This window comes from Procambarus clarkii, chromosome 15, assembly GCF_040958095.1.
Source record: "Procambarus clarkii isolate CNS0578487 chromosome 15, FALCON_Pclarkii_2.0, whole genome shotgun sequence".
NCBI classification, from domain to species: Eukaryota; Metazoa; Arthropoda; class Malacostraca; order Decapoda; family Cambaridae; genus Procambarus; species Procambarus clarkii.
Window position 1 is genome coordinate 49697000 of NC_091164.1, and position 19774 is coordinate 49716773.

Here is a 19774-nt window from a genome sequence, read left to right on the forward strand (position 1 = left end):
GCCGAGGAAGAAAGCGAAACCTTCTTACCCGCCGGGGAGGAGGAAGGAGAGGAGCCAGGTTTATGCTTCTGACGTAAAGAGACAGGTGTTCCAGCAACCACGTACTGGGCAACGGATTCTAGCGTCTCAACAGGAGAAGCTGAACGAGAGCACACATGACGGCCGTTTGGAGAGCGATGGAGAGCCCGCACCGACAGGCGGCGGGGAGAGTCAAGAGACGGAGGGGGAGGATGGGAAGGAGGAACGGAGGGAGACGAGGAAGAAGACACAGGAGACACGACAGACCGGGTAGAAGGAAGGGGAACCGCAGACAGAGGACCAGGAGGAGGATCCTTCAGGAGAGAACCCAAAGGAACAGAGGAGGGGGCAGTGGGCGCATCAGGGTCCAAGGCCCGGAAACGGTTGTGAGTCTGAGGAAGGCGGGAAGGACGAGGAGAGGAAGAGCGCAACACGCGAGCATAAGAGATATTAGCATAAGGCGGGAGCCGGCGAACCTGGTGTCTTGCCTCAGGAAAAGATAAACGCTCCCGGTGCTTCAAGTTGAGGACGGCTGCCTCAAGCTTGTAATGGACACACGCACGGGAGAAGGCAGGATGGGCCTCACCGCAGTTGAGGCAACGAGCCTGGAGAGAAGTGCACTCCGACTTAGAGTGACCTTCGCCACCACACAAAGGACAGAGAGAGACAGTCCCGGAGCAGCGGAGGGCACCATGCCCAAACCTCCAGCACTTGTTGCAGAGCCGAGGAGAAGGAATGTACTCCTGGACAGAGCACCTGGCACCAGCAAGAATGACAGAGGGTGGAAGGGTCCTACCATCAAAGGTAATCTTCACAACCCGGAGGGGTTGACGGCGACTACCACGAGGGGGACGAGTAAACGTGTCCACCTGGAGAATAGAATGGCCCTGGGCAGCAAGGATATGTCGAATATCGTCGTGGCAGTCGCGCAGGTCCCGAACACCGGTCGCAACATGGGGCGGGAGCAAAATAGTGCCAACACTGGCATTCAACTGAGCGTTCTTCGAGACCCGAACAGGGGTCTCGCCAAGGCAGGATAAGGCAGCCAAGCGGGAAGCAGCATCCTGAGAAGGAGCAGCAACGACACGTGTACCAAGACGAGTGGGGTTGAAAGTAATGGAGGCATCCACGGAATCAACGAGATGTCGATGGAGGGAGAAATCGTTAGGAGGCGTAGAATCAAGAGGGAGGAGATCAAAATATTTGGCCCACGAAGCGGGACCAAACAAGGCTTGATAGGTAGCAGAACTGGAAGGAATCGAGCGAGGGCGGCCGTGACGAGGACGGCGGTGAGAACCCCCAGAGAGAGAGAGGGGTTAAAAGGCGCAGTAGTTACAACTAGAGAAGGAGCCGCGCCAGGGGACGAGGTAGTCACCACTGGGGGCTTGGGGCTCGACCCAACCACAGAGGAGGGAGGGGAGCCAGGGGAAGGAGTCAGAGAGGCCAAAGGAGGAGCAAGGTCGGGGCCCAATGCAGCGGAGGCTACAGAGCCCGGTCTTCCAACACGGACCGACTCGGGGGCTTGGTCGCTCACCCCATGAGCCTGAGAAGGTAAACCAGAAGCAGCCGAAACAGGGGTTATCATCATTACGAAAAGAAGAATTCATTCACGAATGTGCCCCCACACCCACCATGGAGCCACAATTAGAGGCAGGACACCCAACAAGAAGCTATCGCCGATCTTGCCGGGGCCTCCTAGGGGTGCGTCGTGAGTATACGCCCCACAAACGCCACCTTAAGAAACCGACAGTCCGTCGAGATCGGGTTCAGTGACGAAAGGGGGATTGACAATAAAAGGTTCCCCTCGCTCTCGACGTCGGGTACTACAGTTCTACGGGTGCAAGAGTATGCCTCCTCAAGCACCCGGGCGTCAAAATAGAAGAAGTCCAAGGGAAGAACCAGAACGAGCAAAAGGTCGGCAGGAAACGGCAAGCAGATAGGAGAAGAGGGGGGAGAAAAACGAAACAGAAGGAAAAGGAAAAGATGCCCAGCAGAATTGGAGAGGACGGCAGCAGGAGCACAAGGCTAGAAAAGGACAGAGGACTGTCCCAAGGAGCATCACACTCCGACAGTCGCCCACTAAGCCCCCACACGGCGACAACGAGCTGAGCGGGGAGGGGGACCGTAGCGGCAACACATGCGCTCGACTGAGAAAATCAGAGTGACCGCCCAGAGCCATGCTGGCCGGGAGCGACACTGTATCCACCTCTATGAGTCAGCTGACTCCTCTCTTTCAAATATCTCAAGCTCATATACAGACATATCTCGATCAAGAACTTCTAATTCATATATCAACAAAATAAAGACTATAATACACAACCTTACATAATAATACATATCAGTAATTCAGTACATTAGAGATTATATCATGATATAAAAATATGTGAACAAAGAATTCATATTGGCAAGACATGGTAACACTGGCGGGAGAGGGGAGGAGGGTTTAAGGAGGATTTCATGTATAATGGCTGGTGGGCAGACGTCTTAAGTATACATGAATACAATATAAAGTATATATATATACATGTGTATCAAAACCATGTTTATGTGGTATACATCTTACAGTGTCAAAATCTAATTTAGTGTTAGAGGACAATGTAATGAACAATAATGAAAGGGAAATTACACAGTATACATGACAGTAATACATCCGAAACCTAAATTTATATATTCTCCATCATAGTTCACATAATATTTCCTATACAGTACTATGTAGCATTCCATAATATATGCATATACGGATGTTTATCAAGCTACATGACATTAGGCTACTGCTATTCACTAGACTTCTAATATATATCCACAAATACATGGCAAGGACTTATAGTACAGAAATATAATATATATAGATATATGTGGAATACATTGGCAATAAACATTTAATACTAGTGTGTTGTCAAAAAAAGAATAACTACATAAATTAATATTCGTGATACTAGGCTAATCAGCCAAGACATCACTATACAGATTGAGCACATCATACACCAGCTACAGTACTCACCTAGTTGTGTTTGCGGGGGTTGAGCTCTGGCTCTTTGGTCCCGCCTCTCAACCGTCAATCAACAGGTGTACAGATTCCTGAGCCTATCGGGCTCTGTCATATCTACACTTGAAACTGTGGATGGAGTCAGCCTCCACCACATCACCCCCTAATGCATTCCATTTGTCAACCACTCTGACACTAAAAAAGCTCTTTCTAATATCTCTGTGGCTCATTTGGGCACTCAGTTTCCACCTGTGTCCCCTTGTGCGTGTTCCCCTTGTGTTAAATAGACTGTCTTTATCTACCCTATCAATCCCCCTCAGAATCTTGAATGTGGTGATCATGTCCCCCCTAACTCTTCTGTCTTCCAGCGAAGTGAGGATTAATTCCCGTAGTCTCTCCTCGTAGCTCATACCTCTCAGCTCGGGTACTAGTCTGGTGGCAAACCTTTGAACCTTTTCCAGTTTAGTCTTATCCTTGACTAGATATGGACTCCATGCTGGGGCTGCATACTCCAGGATTGGCCTGACATATGTGGTATACAAAGTTCTGAATGATTCTTTACACAAGTTTCTGAATGCCGTTCGTATGTTGGCCAGCCTGGCATATGCCGCTGATGTTATCCGCTTGATATGTGCTGCAGGAGACAGGTCTGGCGTGATATCAACCCCCAAGTCTCTTTCCTTCTCTGACTCCTGAAGAATTTCCTCTCCCAGATGATACCTTGTATCTGGTCTCCTGCTCCCTACACCTATCTTCATTACATTACATTTGGTTGGGTTAAACTCTAACAACCATTTGTTCGACCATTCCTTCAGCTTGTCTAGGTCTTCTTGAAGCCTCAAACAGTCCTCTTCTGTTTTAATCCTTCTCATAATTTTAGCATCGTCCGCAAACATTGAGAGAAATGAATCGATACCCTCCGGGAGATCATTTACATATATCAGAAACAAGATAGGACCGATTACAGAGCCCTGTGGGACTCCACTGGTGACTTCACGCCAATCGGAGGTCTCACCCCTCACCGTAACTCTCTGCTTCCTATTGCTTAGATACTCCCTTATCCACTGGAGCACCTTACCAGCTACACCTGCCTGTCTCTCCAGCTTATGTACCAGCCTCTTATGCGGTACTGTGTCAAAGGCTTTCCGACAATCCAAGAAAATGCAGTCCGCCCAACCCTCTCTTTCTTGCTTAATCTGTGTCACCTGATCGTAGAATTCTATCAAGCCTGTAAGGCAAGATTTACCCTCCCTGAATCCATGTTGGCGATTTGTCACGAAGTCCCTTCTCTCCAGATGTGTTACCAGGTTTTTTCTCACGATCTTCTCCATCACCTTGCATGGTATACAAGTCAAGGACACTGGCCTGTAGTTCAGTGCCTCTTATCTGTCGCCCTTTTTGTATATCGGGACCACATTCGCCGTCTTCCATATTTCTGGTAGGTCTCCCGTCTCTAGTGACTTACTATACACTATGGAGAGTGGCAAGCAAAGTGCCTCTGCACACTCTTTCAGTACCCATGGTGAGATCCCATCTGGACCAACAGCCTTTCTAACATCCAGATCCAGCAGGTGTCTCTTGACCTCCTCTCTCGTAATTTCGAACTCCTCCAAGGCCGCCTGGTTTACCTCCCTTTCTCCTAGCACAGTGACCTCACCCTGTTCTATTGTGAAGATCTCCTGGAACCTCTTGTTGAGTTCCTCACACACCTCTCTGTCATTCTCTGTATACCTGTCCTTGCCTGTTCTAAGTTTCAGTACCTGTTCTTTCACTGTTGTTTTCCTTCTGATGTGACTGTGGAGTAGCTTTGGTTCGGTCTTGGCTTTGTTTGCTATATCATTTTCAAAATTTTTCTCTGCTTCTCTTCTCACCCTGACGTACTCATTCCTGGTTCTCTGGTATCTCTCTCTGCTTTCTGGTGTTATGTTATTCCGGAAGTTCCTCCACGCCTTTTTGCTCAGTTTCTTCGCTTCCATACATGCCCTATTATACCATGGATTCTTCTGTTGCTTCTCGGATTTTTCCCTTTGAGCCGGGATGAACCTGTTTACTGCCTCCTGACACTTTTGGGTAACATAGTCCATCATACCCTGTACAGACTTGTCTCTGAGGTCTGTGTCCCAAGGTATTTCACTTAGGAAACTTCTCATCTGTTCATAATTCACCTTTCGGTATGCCAGCCTTTTGATTCCTAGTTCTTTTTGGGGGGAGATAAGTCCTAGTTCTACCAGGTACTCAAAGTTCAATACACTGTGGACACTCATTCCTAAGGGCGCTTCCATCTTAACTTCCCTTATATCCCATTCATTTAGGGTAAATATCAAATCAAGCATTGCTGGTTCATCTTCTCCTCTCATTCTTGTTGGTTCTTTGGTGTGCTGGCTTAGAAAGTTTCTTGTTGCCACGTCCAGCAGCTTAGCTCTCCATGTTTCTGGTCCTCCATGCGGGTCTCTGTTCTTCCAATCTATCTTCCCATGGTTGAAGTCTCCCATAATTAGTAGTCCAGATCCATTCCTGCTAGCAACAGAAGCTGCTCTTTCTATTATGTTAATGGTGGCCATGTTGTTTCTATCATATTCCTGTCTAGGTCTTCTGTCATTTGGTGGTGGATTATATATGACTGCGACTATAATTTTTTTCCCTCCATTTGTTACAGTACCTGCTATGTAGTCATTGAAACCTTCACAGCCCTGAATATCCATCTCCTCAAAATCCCAGCCTTTTCTTACCAGCAGAGCTACACCACCCCCACCTCTTCCTTCCCTCTCTTTCCTCATAACATAATAGTCCTGTGGGAACACTGCATTTGTTATCGTTTTCGTGATCTTTGTTTCTGTGAGGGCTATTATGCCTGGGTTTTCCTCTAGTACCAGTTCTCCAAGCTCATTTGCTTTATTTGTAATTCCATCTATGTTAGTGTACATCGCTTTGAGGCTCACTTTCTTCTGTCCCTTCTCAAATCGCCTCCTTGGTGAGTGTTCTGCTGGTGGGGGAGGCTGTTCCATGGGTGTGAGGACCTGTGAGGTGGATAACAGGGTCTCAGAGGATACTGGGATGAGGGGGCGGGGGATCCAGTGAAGGGGGAGGGACAGGGAGGGTATGGGGTGAAAGGGGAGGGAGGACGGGAAGGAAAGGGGGGGAGGGAGGACTCAGGCGGAGGGGAGGGGTAGAAGGGTGGGGATTGGGTGTGGGGGGAGGGAGATTTGGCTGAACATTTGAGTGGGGGCAAGGAGGGTTTGGGGTAGGGGGGTTTTCTATGCAGAGGAGGGAGGCGGGGTTGTCCTCCCTTCTGGTGTTACTCATGATCGTTACAGTTTTTTTTGTACTCACCTAATTGTGCTTGCGGGGGTTGAGCTCTGGCTCTTTGGTCCCGCCTCTCAACCGTCAATCAACTGGTGTACAGATTCCTGAGCCTATTGGGCTCTATCATATCTACATTTGAAACTGTGTATGGAGTCAGCCTCCACCACATCACTTCCTAATGCATTCCATTTACTAACTACTCTGACACTGAAAAAGTTCTTTCTAACGTCTCTGTGGCTCATTTGGGTACTCAGCTTCCACCTGTGTCCCCTTGTTCGCGTCCCACCAGTGTTGAATAGTTCATCCTTGTTTACCCGGTCGATTCCCCTGAGGATTTTGTAGGTTGTGATCATGTCCCCCCCTTACTCTTCTGTCTTCCAGTGTCGTAAGGTGCATTTCCCGCAGCCTTTCCTCATAACTCATGCCTCTTAGTTCTGGGACTAGTCTAGTAGCATACCTTTGGACTTTTTCCAGCTTCGTCTTGTGCTTGACAAGGTACGGGCTCCATGCTGGGGCCGCATACTCCAGGATTGGTCTTACATATGTGGTATACAAGATTCTGAATGATTCCTTACACAGGTTCCTGAACGCCGTTCTGATGTTAGCCAGCCTCGCATATGCCGCAGACGTTATTCTCTTTATGTGGGCTTCAGGAGACAGGTTTGGTGTGATATCAACTCCTAGATCTTTCTCTCTGTCTGTTTCATTAAGTACTTCATCTCCTATTCTGTATCCTGTGCCTGGCCTCCTGTTTCCACTGCCTAGTTTCATTACTTTGCATTTACTCGGGTTGAACTTCAACAGCCATTTGTTGGACCATTCACTCAGTCTATCCAGGTCATCTTGTAGCCTCCTACTATCATCCTCTGTTTCAATCCTCCTCATAATTTTTGCATCGTCGGCAAACATTGAGAGGAACGAATCTATACCCTCTGGGAGATCATTTACCAGAAACAGTATAGGTCCAAGGACTGACCCCTGCGGGACTCCACTTGTGACGTCTCGCCAATCTGAGACCTCACCCCTCACACAGACTCGTTGTCTCCTGTTGCTTAGGTACTCCTCTATCCACCGGAGTACCTTCCCTCTCACTCCAGCCTGCATCTCCAACTTTCGCACTAGCCTCTTGTGTGGCACTGTATCAAAGGCTTTCTGACAATCCAAAAATATGCAGTCTGCCCACCCTTCTCTTTCTTGCCTGGTCGTAGAATTCAAGTAACCCTGTGAGGCAGGACCTGCCATCCCTGAACCCATGTTGATGCTGTGTTACAAAGTTCCTTCGCTCCAGATGCTCCACTAGTTTTTTTTCGCACAATCTTCTCCATCAGCTTGCATGGTATGCAGGTTAGGGACACTGGCCTGTAGTTCAGTGCCTCCTGTCTATCCCCTTTCTTGTATATTGGGACTACGTTAGCTGCTTTCCAAATATCTGGCAGTTCCCCTGTTGCCAGTGATTTGTTATACACTATGGAGAGTGGTAGGCTCAGTTCTCTTGCTCCTTCCTTTAGAACCCAAGGGGAGATTCCATCTGGGCCTATAGCCTTCGTCACGTCCAACTCTAGTAAACACTTCCTTACTTCCCCACTGGTAATCTCAAACTCTTCCAGTGGTTCCTGGTTAGCTATTCCCTCACTTACCTCTGGAATTTCTCCTTGCTCTAAGGTGAAGACCTCCTGGAATTTCTTATTCAATTCCTCACACACTTCCTTGTCATTTGTAGTGAATCCTTCCGCCCCTATCCTTAATCTCATAACCTGTTCCTTTACTGTTGTTTTTCTCCTAATGTGGCTATGCAACAATTTAGGCTGAGTCTTTGCCTTGCTTGCGATGTCATTTTCGTATTGTCTTTCTGCCTCTCTTCTCATCCTGACATATTCATTCCTGGCATTCTGGTATCTTTCTCTGCTCTCCAGTGTCCTGTTATTCCTATAGTTTCTCCATGCCCTTTTACTTTGCTGCTTAGCTAGCCTACATCTTTGATTAAACCATGGGTTTCTCATCTTCATTTCTCTGTTTTCCTTTTGGACTGGGACAAACTTGTTTGCTGCGTCCTTGCACTTCTGCGTGATGTAATCCATCATATCTTGGGCCGTCTTTTCCCTGAGCTCTGTTTCCCATGCTATATCTGTTGGGAATTTTCTTATCCCCTCATAGTTTCCCTTTCGGTATGCTAACCTTTTGGTTTCTGTATCCCTCCTCGAGTTCAATAACCCTTCTTCAATCAAGTACTCAAACACCAGTACACTGTGGTCGCTCATTCCTACTGGGTCCTCAAAACTGATTTCTCTTATGTCGGAGTCGTTCAGAGTGAAGACTAGGTTGAGTCTCGCTGGTTCGTCATTGCCTCTCATCCTTGTGGGTTCTCCGACATGCTGGGTTAAAAAGTTGCTTGTCACCACCTCCAATAGTTTGGCTCTCCATGTATCCTCGCCTCCATGCGGTTCCTTATTCTCCCAGTCAATCTTTCCGTGATTGAAGTCGCCCATGATGAGCAGGTGGGATCTATTTCTACAGGCAGCAGAGGCTGCCCTCTCAATTATAGTGTTAACTGCCTTGTTGTTGTTTTCATACTCTTGACTGGGTCTCCTGTCATTTGGTGGAGGGTTGTATATTACTGCTACTACTATTCTTGGTCCTCCCATTGTTATGGTGCCTGCTATGTAGTCTCTGAACTCCTCACAGCCCGGGATGGCCATCTCCTTAAAACTCCATTCCCTTCTCATGAGTAGGGCCACTCCGCCTCCTCCCCTACCTTCCCTCTCTTTCCTTATTACTGTATACTCCTGGGGAAACACGGCATTCATTATGATTCCAGAGAGTTTTGTTTCAGTGAGTCCGATTACATCTGGGTTAACTTCTTGTGCTCTTTCCCTTAGTTCACTTGTCTTGCTTGTGATCCCATCTATGTTCGAGTACATCACCCTGAAACTGACTCTCTTCTGCTTCTTTTCTGGGGGGGACCTTTGGGATCTGGGGTGAGTGGGAGCTGGGGGGACCTGGCACGGGGGGATTGGTGGAGGAGGGAGGGCTTGGGGTGGTGGGGGAGAGGGGGAGGGTACAGGGGGTGGATAAGAGGGGGAGGGTACAGGGGGTGGATAAGAGGGAGAGGGTACAGGGGGTGGATAAGAGGGGGAGGGTACAGGGGGTGGGTAAGAGAGGGAGGGTTGGGGAAGCATGGGGGGAGGAGAGGCTGTGGGGGATAGGGGAGATGGGGGGGCTTGGGGGGAGAGAAAAGGGTGGAGGGCTTGGGGGGCGTGGGGGAAAAGGGAGGGCTGAGGTGGGTGAGGAAGAGGGGAGGGTTTAGGGGAGTGGGGGAGAGGGGAAGACTTAGGTGGGGTGGGGGAGAGTGGGGGGCTTAGGGGGGAGGGGGGGAAGGGAGGGCATGGGGGTGGAAGAGACAGGAAGGCATGTGGGAGAAGGGAGGGCATGGGGGATGGGGGAGAAGGGAGGTCCTGGGGAGAGGGGTGAGTGGGGGGAGGGGGGTGAGTGGGGGGAGGGTGCCCTAGGTGGGTACTTAGTGGGGGGCTGACAGGGGATGGGGCAGGTTGGGTGTCTGTTGGGTAGAATGTGGGGGTGGTGCCCCAATCCCTGTGGCTGTTGCACTGTTTGAGGAGGGTTCTCCACTTCCCTCTGGGATTGTAGGGTTCTGGGTTGTGGTACTCTGATTTCCTTCTCTCTCCCTGCGCTCCTTCCTCGCGTCTGCTGTCCGTATTCTCTCTTCCCTTGTATGACAGTATGATCATACTGGTGTATGTGTGGTCATAACACCACCTCACACCCATATGGTAATATCACAACACACCAAGGTCCAGTATAGTAATATCACAACACACCATGGTCCAGTATGGTAATATCACAACACACCATGGACCAGTATGGTAATATCACAACACACCATGGACCAGTATGGTAATATCACAACACACCATGGTCCAGTATGGTAATATCACAACACACCATGGTCCAGTATGGTAATATCACAACACACCATGGTCCAGTATGGTAATATCACAACACACCATGGTCCAGTATGGTAATATCACAACACACCATGTTCCAGTATGGTAATATCACAACACACCATGGTCCAGTATGGTAATATCATAACACACCATGGACCAGTATGGTAATATCACAACACACTATGGTCCAGTATGGTAATATCACAACACACCATGGACCAGTATGGTAATATCACAACATACCATGGACCAGTATGGTAATATCACAACACACCATGGACCAGTATGGTAATATCACAACACACTATGGTCCAGTATGGTAATATCACAACACACCATGGTCCAGTATGGTAATATCACAACACACCATGGACCAGTATGGTAATATCACAACACACCATGGTCCAGTATGGTAATATCATAACACACCATGGACCAGTATGGTAATATCACAACACACCATGGTCCAGTATGGTAATATCACAACACACTATGGACCAGTATGGTAATATCACAACACACCATGGACCAGTATGGTAATATCACAACACATCATGGACCAGTATGGTAATATCACAACACACCATGGTCCAGTATGGTAATATCACAACACACCATGGTCCAGTATGGTAATATCACAACACACCATGGACCAGTATGGTAATATCACAACACACCATGGTCCAGTATGGTAATATCACAACACACCATGGTCCAGTATGGTAATATCACAACACACCATGGACCAGTATGGTAATATCACAACACACCATGGTCCAGTATGGTAATATCACAACACACCATGGTCCAGTATGGTAATATCACAACACACCATGGACCAGTATGGTAATATCACAACACACCATGGTCCAGTATGGTAATATCACAACACACCATGGACCAGTATGGTAATATCACAACACACCATGGACCAGTATGGTAATATCACAACACACCTGAGTGATTGTGAGGTGATGGTGATATAGCAGTGATAGTAATATAATAAAGATAGTGTGATAGTGATACTGAGGTGATGATACGACGGTGATAGTGAGGTGATGGTAATATAGCTGTGATAGTGAGGCGATATAGCAGTGATAGTATAGTGGTGATATAGCAGTGATACTGAGGTGATAGTGATATGACAGTGATGGTGATATAGCAGTGATGATGAGGTAGTGGTGCTGTAGCAGTGATAGTGATATATCAGTATATGAAAGGAGGAAAAATATCAGTGAGGTGATAATGCAGTGAAAGAGAAATGATGTTGGTGTAGCAGTGACAGTGTTATGTGATAGAGTTGTTGGTGATATAACAGTGACAACAGCTGTCATATAGTGACACCAACAATTTGTTACTCAACTAGTCAGTATATGACCTCAAGTGTGGGGCCTTAGGTGATAGTGATATACAGAGGTGATAGTGAAGCTATAGTGATACAGCAATGATAGGTTACAGTATTGAGAAGATATACCATTGATGGTGATAAAGCCGTGATTGTCAGGTATTAGATACATTGGGATCAAAACACGCAGGCCATGGTGATGCAAGAGTGATGGTGATGATGGTGGTACTGTGAACTAGAGTGGCAGCACAACACCACAATAGTGATGGTGGTGGTACAGTGAACTAGAGTGGCAGCACAACACCACAGTAGTGATGGTGATGGTACAGTGAACTAGAGTGGCAGCACAAGACCACAGTAGTGATGGTGGTGGTACAGTGAACTAGAGTGGCAGCACAGCACCACAGTAGTGATGGTGGTGGCAGCGGTACAGTGAACTAGAGTGGCAGCACAACACCACAGTTGTGATGGTGGTGGCGGCGGTACAGTGAACTAGAGTGGCAGCACAACACCACAGTAGTGATGATGGTGGTAAAGTGAACTATAGTGGCAGCACAACACTACAGTAGTGATGGTGGTAGTACAGTGAACTAGAGTGCCAGCACAACACCACAGTAGTGATGGTACAGTGAACTAGAGTGGCAGCACAACACCACAGTAGTGATGGTGGTGGTACAGTGAACTAGAGTGGCAGCACAACACCACAGTAGTGATGGTGATGGTACAGTGAACTTGAGTGGCAGCACAACACCACAGTAGTGATGGTACAGTGAACTAGAGTGGCCGCACAACACCACAGTAGTGATGGTGGTGGTACAGTGAACTAGAGTGGCAGCACAACACCACAGTAGTGATGGTGGTGGTACAGTGAACTAGAGTGGCAGCACAACACCACAGTAGTGATGGTGGTGATACAGTGAACTAGAGTGGCAGCACAACACCACAGTAGTGATAGTGATGGTACAGTGAACTAGAGTGGCAGAACAACACCACAGTAGTGATGGTACAGTGAACTAGAGTGGCAGCATAACACCATAGTAGTGATGGTGATGGTACAGTGAACTAGTATGGCAGCACAACACCACAGTGGTGATAATGGTGGTGGTACAGTGAACTAGAGTGTCAGCAAAACACCACAGTAGTGATGGTGATGGTACAGTGAACTAGAGTGGCAGCACAACACCACAGTAGTGATGGTGATGATACAGTGAACTAGAGTGTCAGCAAAACACCACAGTAGTGATGGTGGTGGTACAGTGAACCAGAGTGGCATCACAACACCTCAGTAGTGATGGTGGTGGTACAGTGAACTAGAGTGGCAGCACAACACCACAGTAGTGATGATGGTACAGTGAACCAGAGTGGCAGCACAACACCACAGTAGTGATGGTACAGTGAACTAGAGTGGCCGCACAACACCACAGTAGCGATGGTACAGTGAACCAGAGTGGCCGCACAACACCACAGTAGCAATGGTACAGTGAACTAGAGTGGCCGCACAACACCACAGTAGCAATGGTACAGTGAACTAGAGTGGCAGCACAACACCACAGTAGTGATGGTGATGGTACAGTGAACTAGAGTGGCAGCACAACACCACAGTAGTGATGGTGCAGTGAACTAGAGTGGTAGCACAACACCACAGTAGTGATGGTACAGTGAACTAGAGTGGTAGCACAACACCACAGTAGTGATGGGGATGGTACAGTGAACTAGAGTGGCAGCACAACACCACAGTAGTGATGGTACAGTGAACTAGAGTGGTAGCACAACACCACAGTAGTGATGGGGGTGGTACAGTGAACTAGAGTGGCAGCACAACACCACAGTCCACCACAGTCACCTCCGTAATGTCACTGTGCTTGACTGCTGCCCTCACCACATCCAGGCCGCTCACCACATCACCGAAGACATTTGGCCACGGGAAACCATCCTGGAGGTCCCTGGTGGTGATGACGAACTGGGCACACCTGGGACCCCCCGGCCCCCACCTGGCCCACACATCTCCTGCCCGGCCTGTCTCCCGGTACTGCCCCTGGAGGTCAGGCAGCAGTGGGGCTCCTCCCTCACCGTCATTACTCTCGTAGTCTCCGCCCTCCACCCACTCCCCCGGCCCACCCTTGTACTCCACGTTCAACAGTTTAGTGTTGCGGTAGGTGTGGCCCCGCTGGCCCGTACACAACAACACAAACTGTCTGGCCAGGGGAGTGTCAGGGGTCAGCCGGATGGTGACCCGCCCTCTTGTTGACCCCGCCCACCCGAGGTCAAGGAACGCCAGGGTGCAGGAGGGCTCCAGCACGCCCACAACCTCACTCTCCTGCAGGAAATGAAATAAATCATGCTGTAACTGTATAACAAAATGTTATCATATTAGTTATCAAAACTCAGTAAGTCAGTAATGTCAGTAAGACTAGTGGGTGTAATAAAGTCACCTGGAGGGTGTGGGCGTGGGCGGGCGTGGGCTGACGCAGGAGTGGGTGGAGGTACAGCTGTCCGTCTTGTAAAGTTATCCTGGCGGAGCGGCGGCCATCTTGGTCTTCCTGGACAGCCAACACCCGGCCAGCCTCCATTAGTCTCTTGACGGGCTCCCTCATCCTCCTGCGAAGGTCCTCAACCTGTGGACAGTGTCAGCCCCATTATCACCTGTGGTCAGTGTCAGCCAAATTATCACCTGTGGTCAGTGTCAGCCCCATTATCAACCATGGGCAGTGTCAGCCCCATTATCACCTGTGGACAGTGTCAGCCCCATTATCACCTGTGGTCAGTGTCAGCTCCATTATCACCTGTGGTCAGTGTCAGCCCCATTATCACCTGTGGACAGTGTCAGCCTCTTTATCACCTGTGGTCAGTGTCAGCCCCATTATCACCTGTGGACAGTGTCAGCCCCATTATCACCTGTGGCCAGTGTCAGCTCAATTATGACCTGTGGACAGTGTCAGCCCCATTATCAACCATGGGCAGTGTCAGCCCCATTATCACCAGTGGGCAGTGTCAGCCCCATTATCACCAGTGGGCAGTGTCAGACCCATTATCACCTGTGGACAGTGTCAGCCCCATTATAACCTGTGGTCAGTGTAAGCCCCATTATCACCTGTGGTCAGTGTCAGCCCCATTATCACCAGTGGGCAGTGTCAGACCCATTATCACCTGTGGACAGTGTCAGCCCCATTATAACCTGTGGTCAGTGTAAGCCCCATTATCACCTGTGGACAGTGTCAGCCCCATTATCACCTGTGGACAGTGTCAGCTCCATTATCACCTGTGGTCAGTGTCAGCCCCATTATCACCTGTGGGCAGTGTCAGCGCCATTATCGAGCCCCCTTTACTGGCAGGGGGTTGGTGCTGAACCTGTAGCTCCTGCCTCCCTCTACTGGCAGGGGGTTGGTGCTGGACCTGTAGCTCCTGTCCCCCTTTACTGGCAGGGGGGTTGGTGTTGGACCTGTAGCTCCTGCACCCCTCTACTGGCAGGGAGGTTGGTGCTGGACCTGTAGCTCCAGCCCCCCCCCCTCTACTGGCAGAAGAGATGGTGCTGGACCTTTAGCTCCAGCCCACCCTCTACTGGCAGGGGGTTGGTGCTGAACCTGAAGCTGCAGCCTCCCCCCTCTACTGGCAGGGGGTTGGTGCTGGGCCTGTAGCTGCAGCCCCCCTCTACTGGCAGGGGGTTGGTACTGGACCTGTAGCTGCTGCTACCTCTCTACTAGCAGGAGGTTGGTGCTGGACCTGTAGTTGCAGCCCCCCTCTACTGGCAGGAGGCTGGTGCTGAACCTGTAGCTCCAGCGCCCCTCTACTGGCAGGGGGTTGGTGCTGGACCTGTAGCTCCAGCCTACCTCTACTGGCAGGGGGTTGGTGTTGGACCTGTAGCTCCAGCCCTACTTTACACTAGGGGGTTGGTGCTGGACCTGTAGCTCCATTTCCCCCTCTACTGGCAGGGGGTTGGTGCTGGACCTGTAGTTCCAGCCCCCCTTTACTGGCAGGGGTGTTGGTGCTGGACCTGAAGCTCCATTTCCCCCTCTACTGGCAGGGGGTTGGTGCTGGACCTGTAGCTCCAGTGCACCTCTACTGACAGGGGGTTGGTGCTGGACCTGTAACTCCAGCCGCCCTCTACTGGCAGGGGTTGGTGCTAGACATGTAGCTCTAGCCCACCTCTACTGGCAGGGGGTTGGTGCAGGACCTGTAGCTCCTGCCCCCCTCTATTTGCAGGGTGGGTTGGTGCTGGACCTGTAGCTCCAGCCCCCCCTCTACTGGCAAGGGGTTGGTGCTGCACCTGTAGCCCCAGCGCCCTTCTACTAGCAGGGGGTTGGTGCTGGACCTGAAGCTCCAGCCCCCTCTACTGGCAGGGGGTTGGTGCTAGACCTGAAGCTCCAGCACCCTCTACTGGCAGGGAGTTGGTGCTGGACCTGTAGCTCCACCCCTCCTCTCAACTGGCAGGGGGTTGGTGCAGGACCTGAAGCTCCAGCCCCCCTCTACTGGCAGGGGGTTGGTCTGGACCTGTAGCTCCAGCCCTCCTCGCAACTGGCAGGGGGGTTGGTGCAGGACCTGTAGCTCCAGCCCTACTGTACTGGCAGGGGGTTGGTGATGGACCTGTAGCTCCAGCCCCCTTCTACTGGCAAGGGGTTGGTGCTGGACCTGTATCTCCAGTCCCCCCTCTACTGGCAGGGGGGGGGGGGGGGCGGGGGGTTGGTGCTGAACCTGTAGCTCTACCCCCTCCCCCCCACTACTGGCAGAGGGTTGGTGCTGGACCTGTAACACCAGCTGCCCCTCTATTGGCAGGGGGTTGGTGCAGTACCTGTAGCTCCAGCCCCCCTCTACTGGCAAGGGTTTGGTGCTGGACCTGTTGCTCCAGCCCACCTCTACTGGCAGGGGGTTCGTGCTCGACCTGTAGCTCCAGCCCCCCCCCCAACTCTACTGGCATGGGGTTGGTGCTGAACCTGAAGCTGCAGACCCCTCTCTCTCTCTCTCTATTGGCAGGGGGTTGGTGCTGGACCTGTAGCTTCAGCCCCCCTCTACTGGCAGGGGGTTGGTGCAGGACCAGTAGCTATAGCCCCCCTCTACTGGCAGGGTGTTGGTGCTGGACCTGTAGCTCCAGCCCCTCTTTACTGGCAGGGGATAGGTGCTGGACCTGTAGCTCCAGCCCTCTCTACTGGCAGGGGATTGGTGCTGTACCTGTTGCTCCAGCGCCCCTCTAATGGCAGGGGCTTGGTGCTGGACCTGTAGCTCCAGCCTCCCTCTACTGGCAAAGGGTTGGTGCTGGACCTGTAGCTTCAGCCCCCCTCTACTGGCAGGGTGTTGGTGCTGGACCTGTAGCTCCAGCCCCTCTTTACTGGCAGGGGATAGGTGCTGGACCTGTAGCTCCAGCCCCTCTCTACTGGCAGGGGATTGGTGCTGGACCTGTAGCTCCAGCCTCCCTCTACTGGCAAAGGGTTGGTGCTGGGCCTGTAGCTCCAGCCCCCCTCTACTGGCAGGGGGTTGGTGCTGGACCTGTAGCTGCAGCCACCTCTCTACTAGCAGGGGGTTGGTGCTGGACCTGTAGCTGCAGCCCCCTCTCTACTGGTAGGGGGTTGGGGCTGGACTTTTAGATGCAGCCCCCCTCTGCTGGCAGGGGGTTGGGGCTGGACCTTTAGATGCAGCTCCCTTCTACTGGCAGGGGGTTGGTGCTGGACATGTAGCTCCAGCCCTCCTCTACTGCCAGGGGGCTGGTGCTGGACGAGTAGCTTCAGCCCTCCTCTACTGGCAGGAGATTAGTTCTGGACCTGTAGCTCCAGCCCCCCTCTACTGGCAGGGGATTGGTGTTGGACCTGTAGCTCCAGCCTCCCCTCTACTGGCAGGGGGCTGGTGCTGGACGAGTAGCTCAGGACACCCCCCTCTACTGGCAGGGGGTTGTTGCTAGACCTGTAGCTTCACCCTTCCCTCTCTATTGGCAGGGGGTTGGTGCTGGGCCTGTAGCTCCAGTCCCCCTCTACTGGCAGGGGGCTGGTGCTGGACCTGTAGCTCCAGCCCCCTTCTACTGGCAGGGGGTTGGTGCTGGACCTGTAGCTACAGCCCAACTCTACTGGCAGGGGGTTCGTGCTGGACCTGTAGCTCCAGCCCCCCTCTACTGGCAGGGGGTTGGTGTTGGACCTGTAGCTACAGGCCCCTCTACTAGCATGGGGGTTGGCCCTGGAACAGTAGCACTAGCACCCCCCCCCTTCTACTGGCAGGGGGTTTGTGCTGGACCTGTAACTCCAGCCCCTACTCTACTGGCAGGGGGTTGGAGCTGGACCTGTAGCTCTAGCCTACCTCTACTGGCAGGGGGTTAGTTCTGGACCTGTAGCTCCAGCCCCCCCCCCCTCTACTGGCAGGGGGTTGGTGCTGGACCTGCAGCTCCTTCCCCCCTCTACTGGCAGGGGTTTGGTGCTGGACCTGTAGCTCCAGCCCTCCTCTACTGGCAAGGGTTGGTGTTGAACCTGTAACTCCAGCCCTCCTTTACTGGCAGGAGGTTGGTGCTGGACCTGTAGCTCCAGCCCCCCTCTACTGGCAGAGGGTTGGTGCTGGACCTGTAGCTCTAGCCCCCCTCAACTGGCAGGGGGTTGATTCTGGACCTGTAGCTCCAGCCTCCCTCTACTGGCAGGGGGTTGCTGCTGGTCCTGTAGCGTTAGCCCTCCCCCCTCTACTGGCAGAGGGTTGGTGCTGGACCTGTAGCTCCAGCAACCTACTACTGGCAGGTGGTTGGTGCTGCACCAGTAGCTCCAGCCCCCCTCTACTGGCATGGGGTTGGTGCTGGCATTGTTTCAGAAGTTTGTTGGCAGTTTCAAGGCTTCAGTCTCTTCGAAGCCAGCAGTGGTCTGTTTATTTTCACTGTCCTCCTGGATGCTTTCCCGGTAGATTGGTGGAGTGTCACCCGCTCTCTGTGCCTCTTGTGAGGGATGGGGGGGGCCAGGATCCCGGGTTCAATAGAGGATCACAGGTTTAATCATCATGGAGGACAGAAAAGGTTCCCATGTTTCCTTTCACCTGATCTGTTCATCTGTTCACTTACCAGAATATATTTATCCAGGAGTTAGACAAATATTTTAGATCGTATTGTGGATTGTATGTTAAGGAAAGTCAGTAGTAGAACTTGGGGAACCTCGGTAAACCTAAGAACAAACTTCCTCTTCTCAAAACGCAATTCATTATCTTGAGATATGACCTATGAGAGAAAATAAAAAACTTACTGTTAATTGCTTCTGGGGGATCTGTCCAGTGATTTCCTGAACTTTTTTCATGATGCTGGTGGCTGTGTCTCCCAGGTATACGGGTTCAGCTGTGGCACCTGTCTCTGTGGTCATCATCTCCAGGGCCTCCCTGATGGTCTCCTGCACCTGTCATTACCAACACAAACATTAATGGTGGAGGCTGAGTCTCCCAGGTGTACGGGGTCAGCTGTGGCACCTGTCTCTGTGGTCATCATCTCCAGGGCCTCCCTGATGGTCTCCTGCACCTGTCATTACCAACACAAACATTAATGGTGGCGGCCGAGTCTCCCAGGTGTATGGGGTCAGCTGTGGCACCTGTCTCTGTGGTCATCATCTCCAAGGGCCTCCCTGATGGTTTCCTGCACCTGTCATTACCAACACATTAATGGTGGAGGCCGAGTCTCCCAGGTGTATGGGGTCAGCTGTGGCACCTGTCTCTGTGGTCATCATCTCCAGGGGCCTCCCTGATGGTGTCCTGCACCTGTCATTACCAACACAAACATTAATGGTGGAACCTGGACTATAATGAAGCATCAGGCTCTGAGTAAAGTAACTGGACTATAATGAAGCATCAGGCATTTAGTAAAGTAACTGGATTATAATGAAGCATCAGGCTCTGAGTAAGGTAACTGGACTATAATGAAGCATCGGGCATTAAGTAAAGTAACTGGATTATAATGAAGCATCAGGCTCTGAGTAAAGTAACTGGACTATAATGAAGCATCAGAATGAGTAAAGTAATTTGACAACATAAGTAATTTTGTTTCTCTACACTGACCACAGTGTAGAGAAACACCAAGATGACAGTTGACTTTATTAATAACAATGTTTCAGGTGTTAAAGCAAAAAGTTTCCTATCTATGAAGTCAACTCTCATCTTGATGTGTCTCCATGTCAAAAGTGTTTATATAGAGGCAATACTACACTCAGTTGGGTGAGAACAATG

The 19774-nt window shown here is 50.9% G+C and overlaps 1 protein-coding gene across 1 annotated transcript in view; it reads right to left on the minus strand.

Moving 5' to 3' along the window:
- Positions 1-11099: 11099 nt before the first annotated feature.
- The window catches only part of LOC138365149 (uncharacterized), a 58631-nt gene continuing 49956 nt past the window's right edge, over positions 11100-19774 (minus strand). The window contains exons 4-6 of the mRNA XM_069325229.1: positions 18808-18954; positions 14047-14229; positions 11100-13931 (exon numbers count right to left, since the gene is read on the minus strand). Of these exons, the coding sequence (XP_069181330.1) occupies positions 13419-13931; positions 14047-14229; positions 18808-18954 (843 nt within the window). The 3' untranslated portion in view covers positions 11100-13418. The remainder of the gene's footprint in view (positions 13932-14046; positions 14230-18807; positions 18955-19774) is intronic.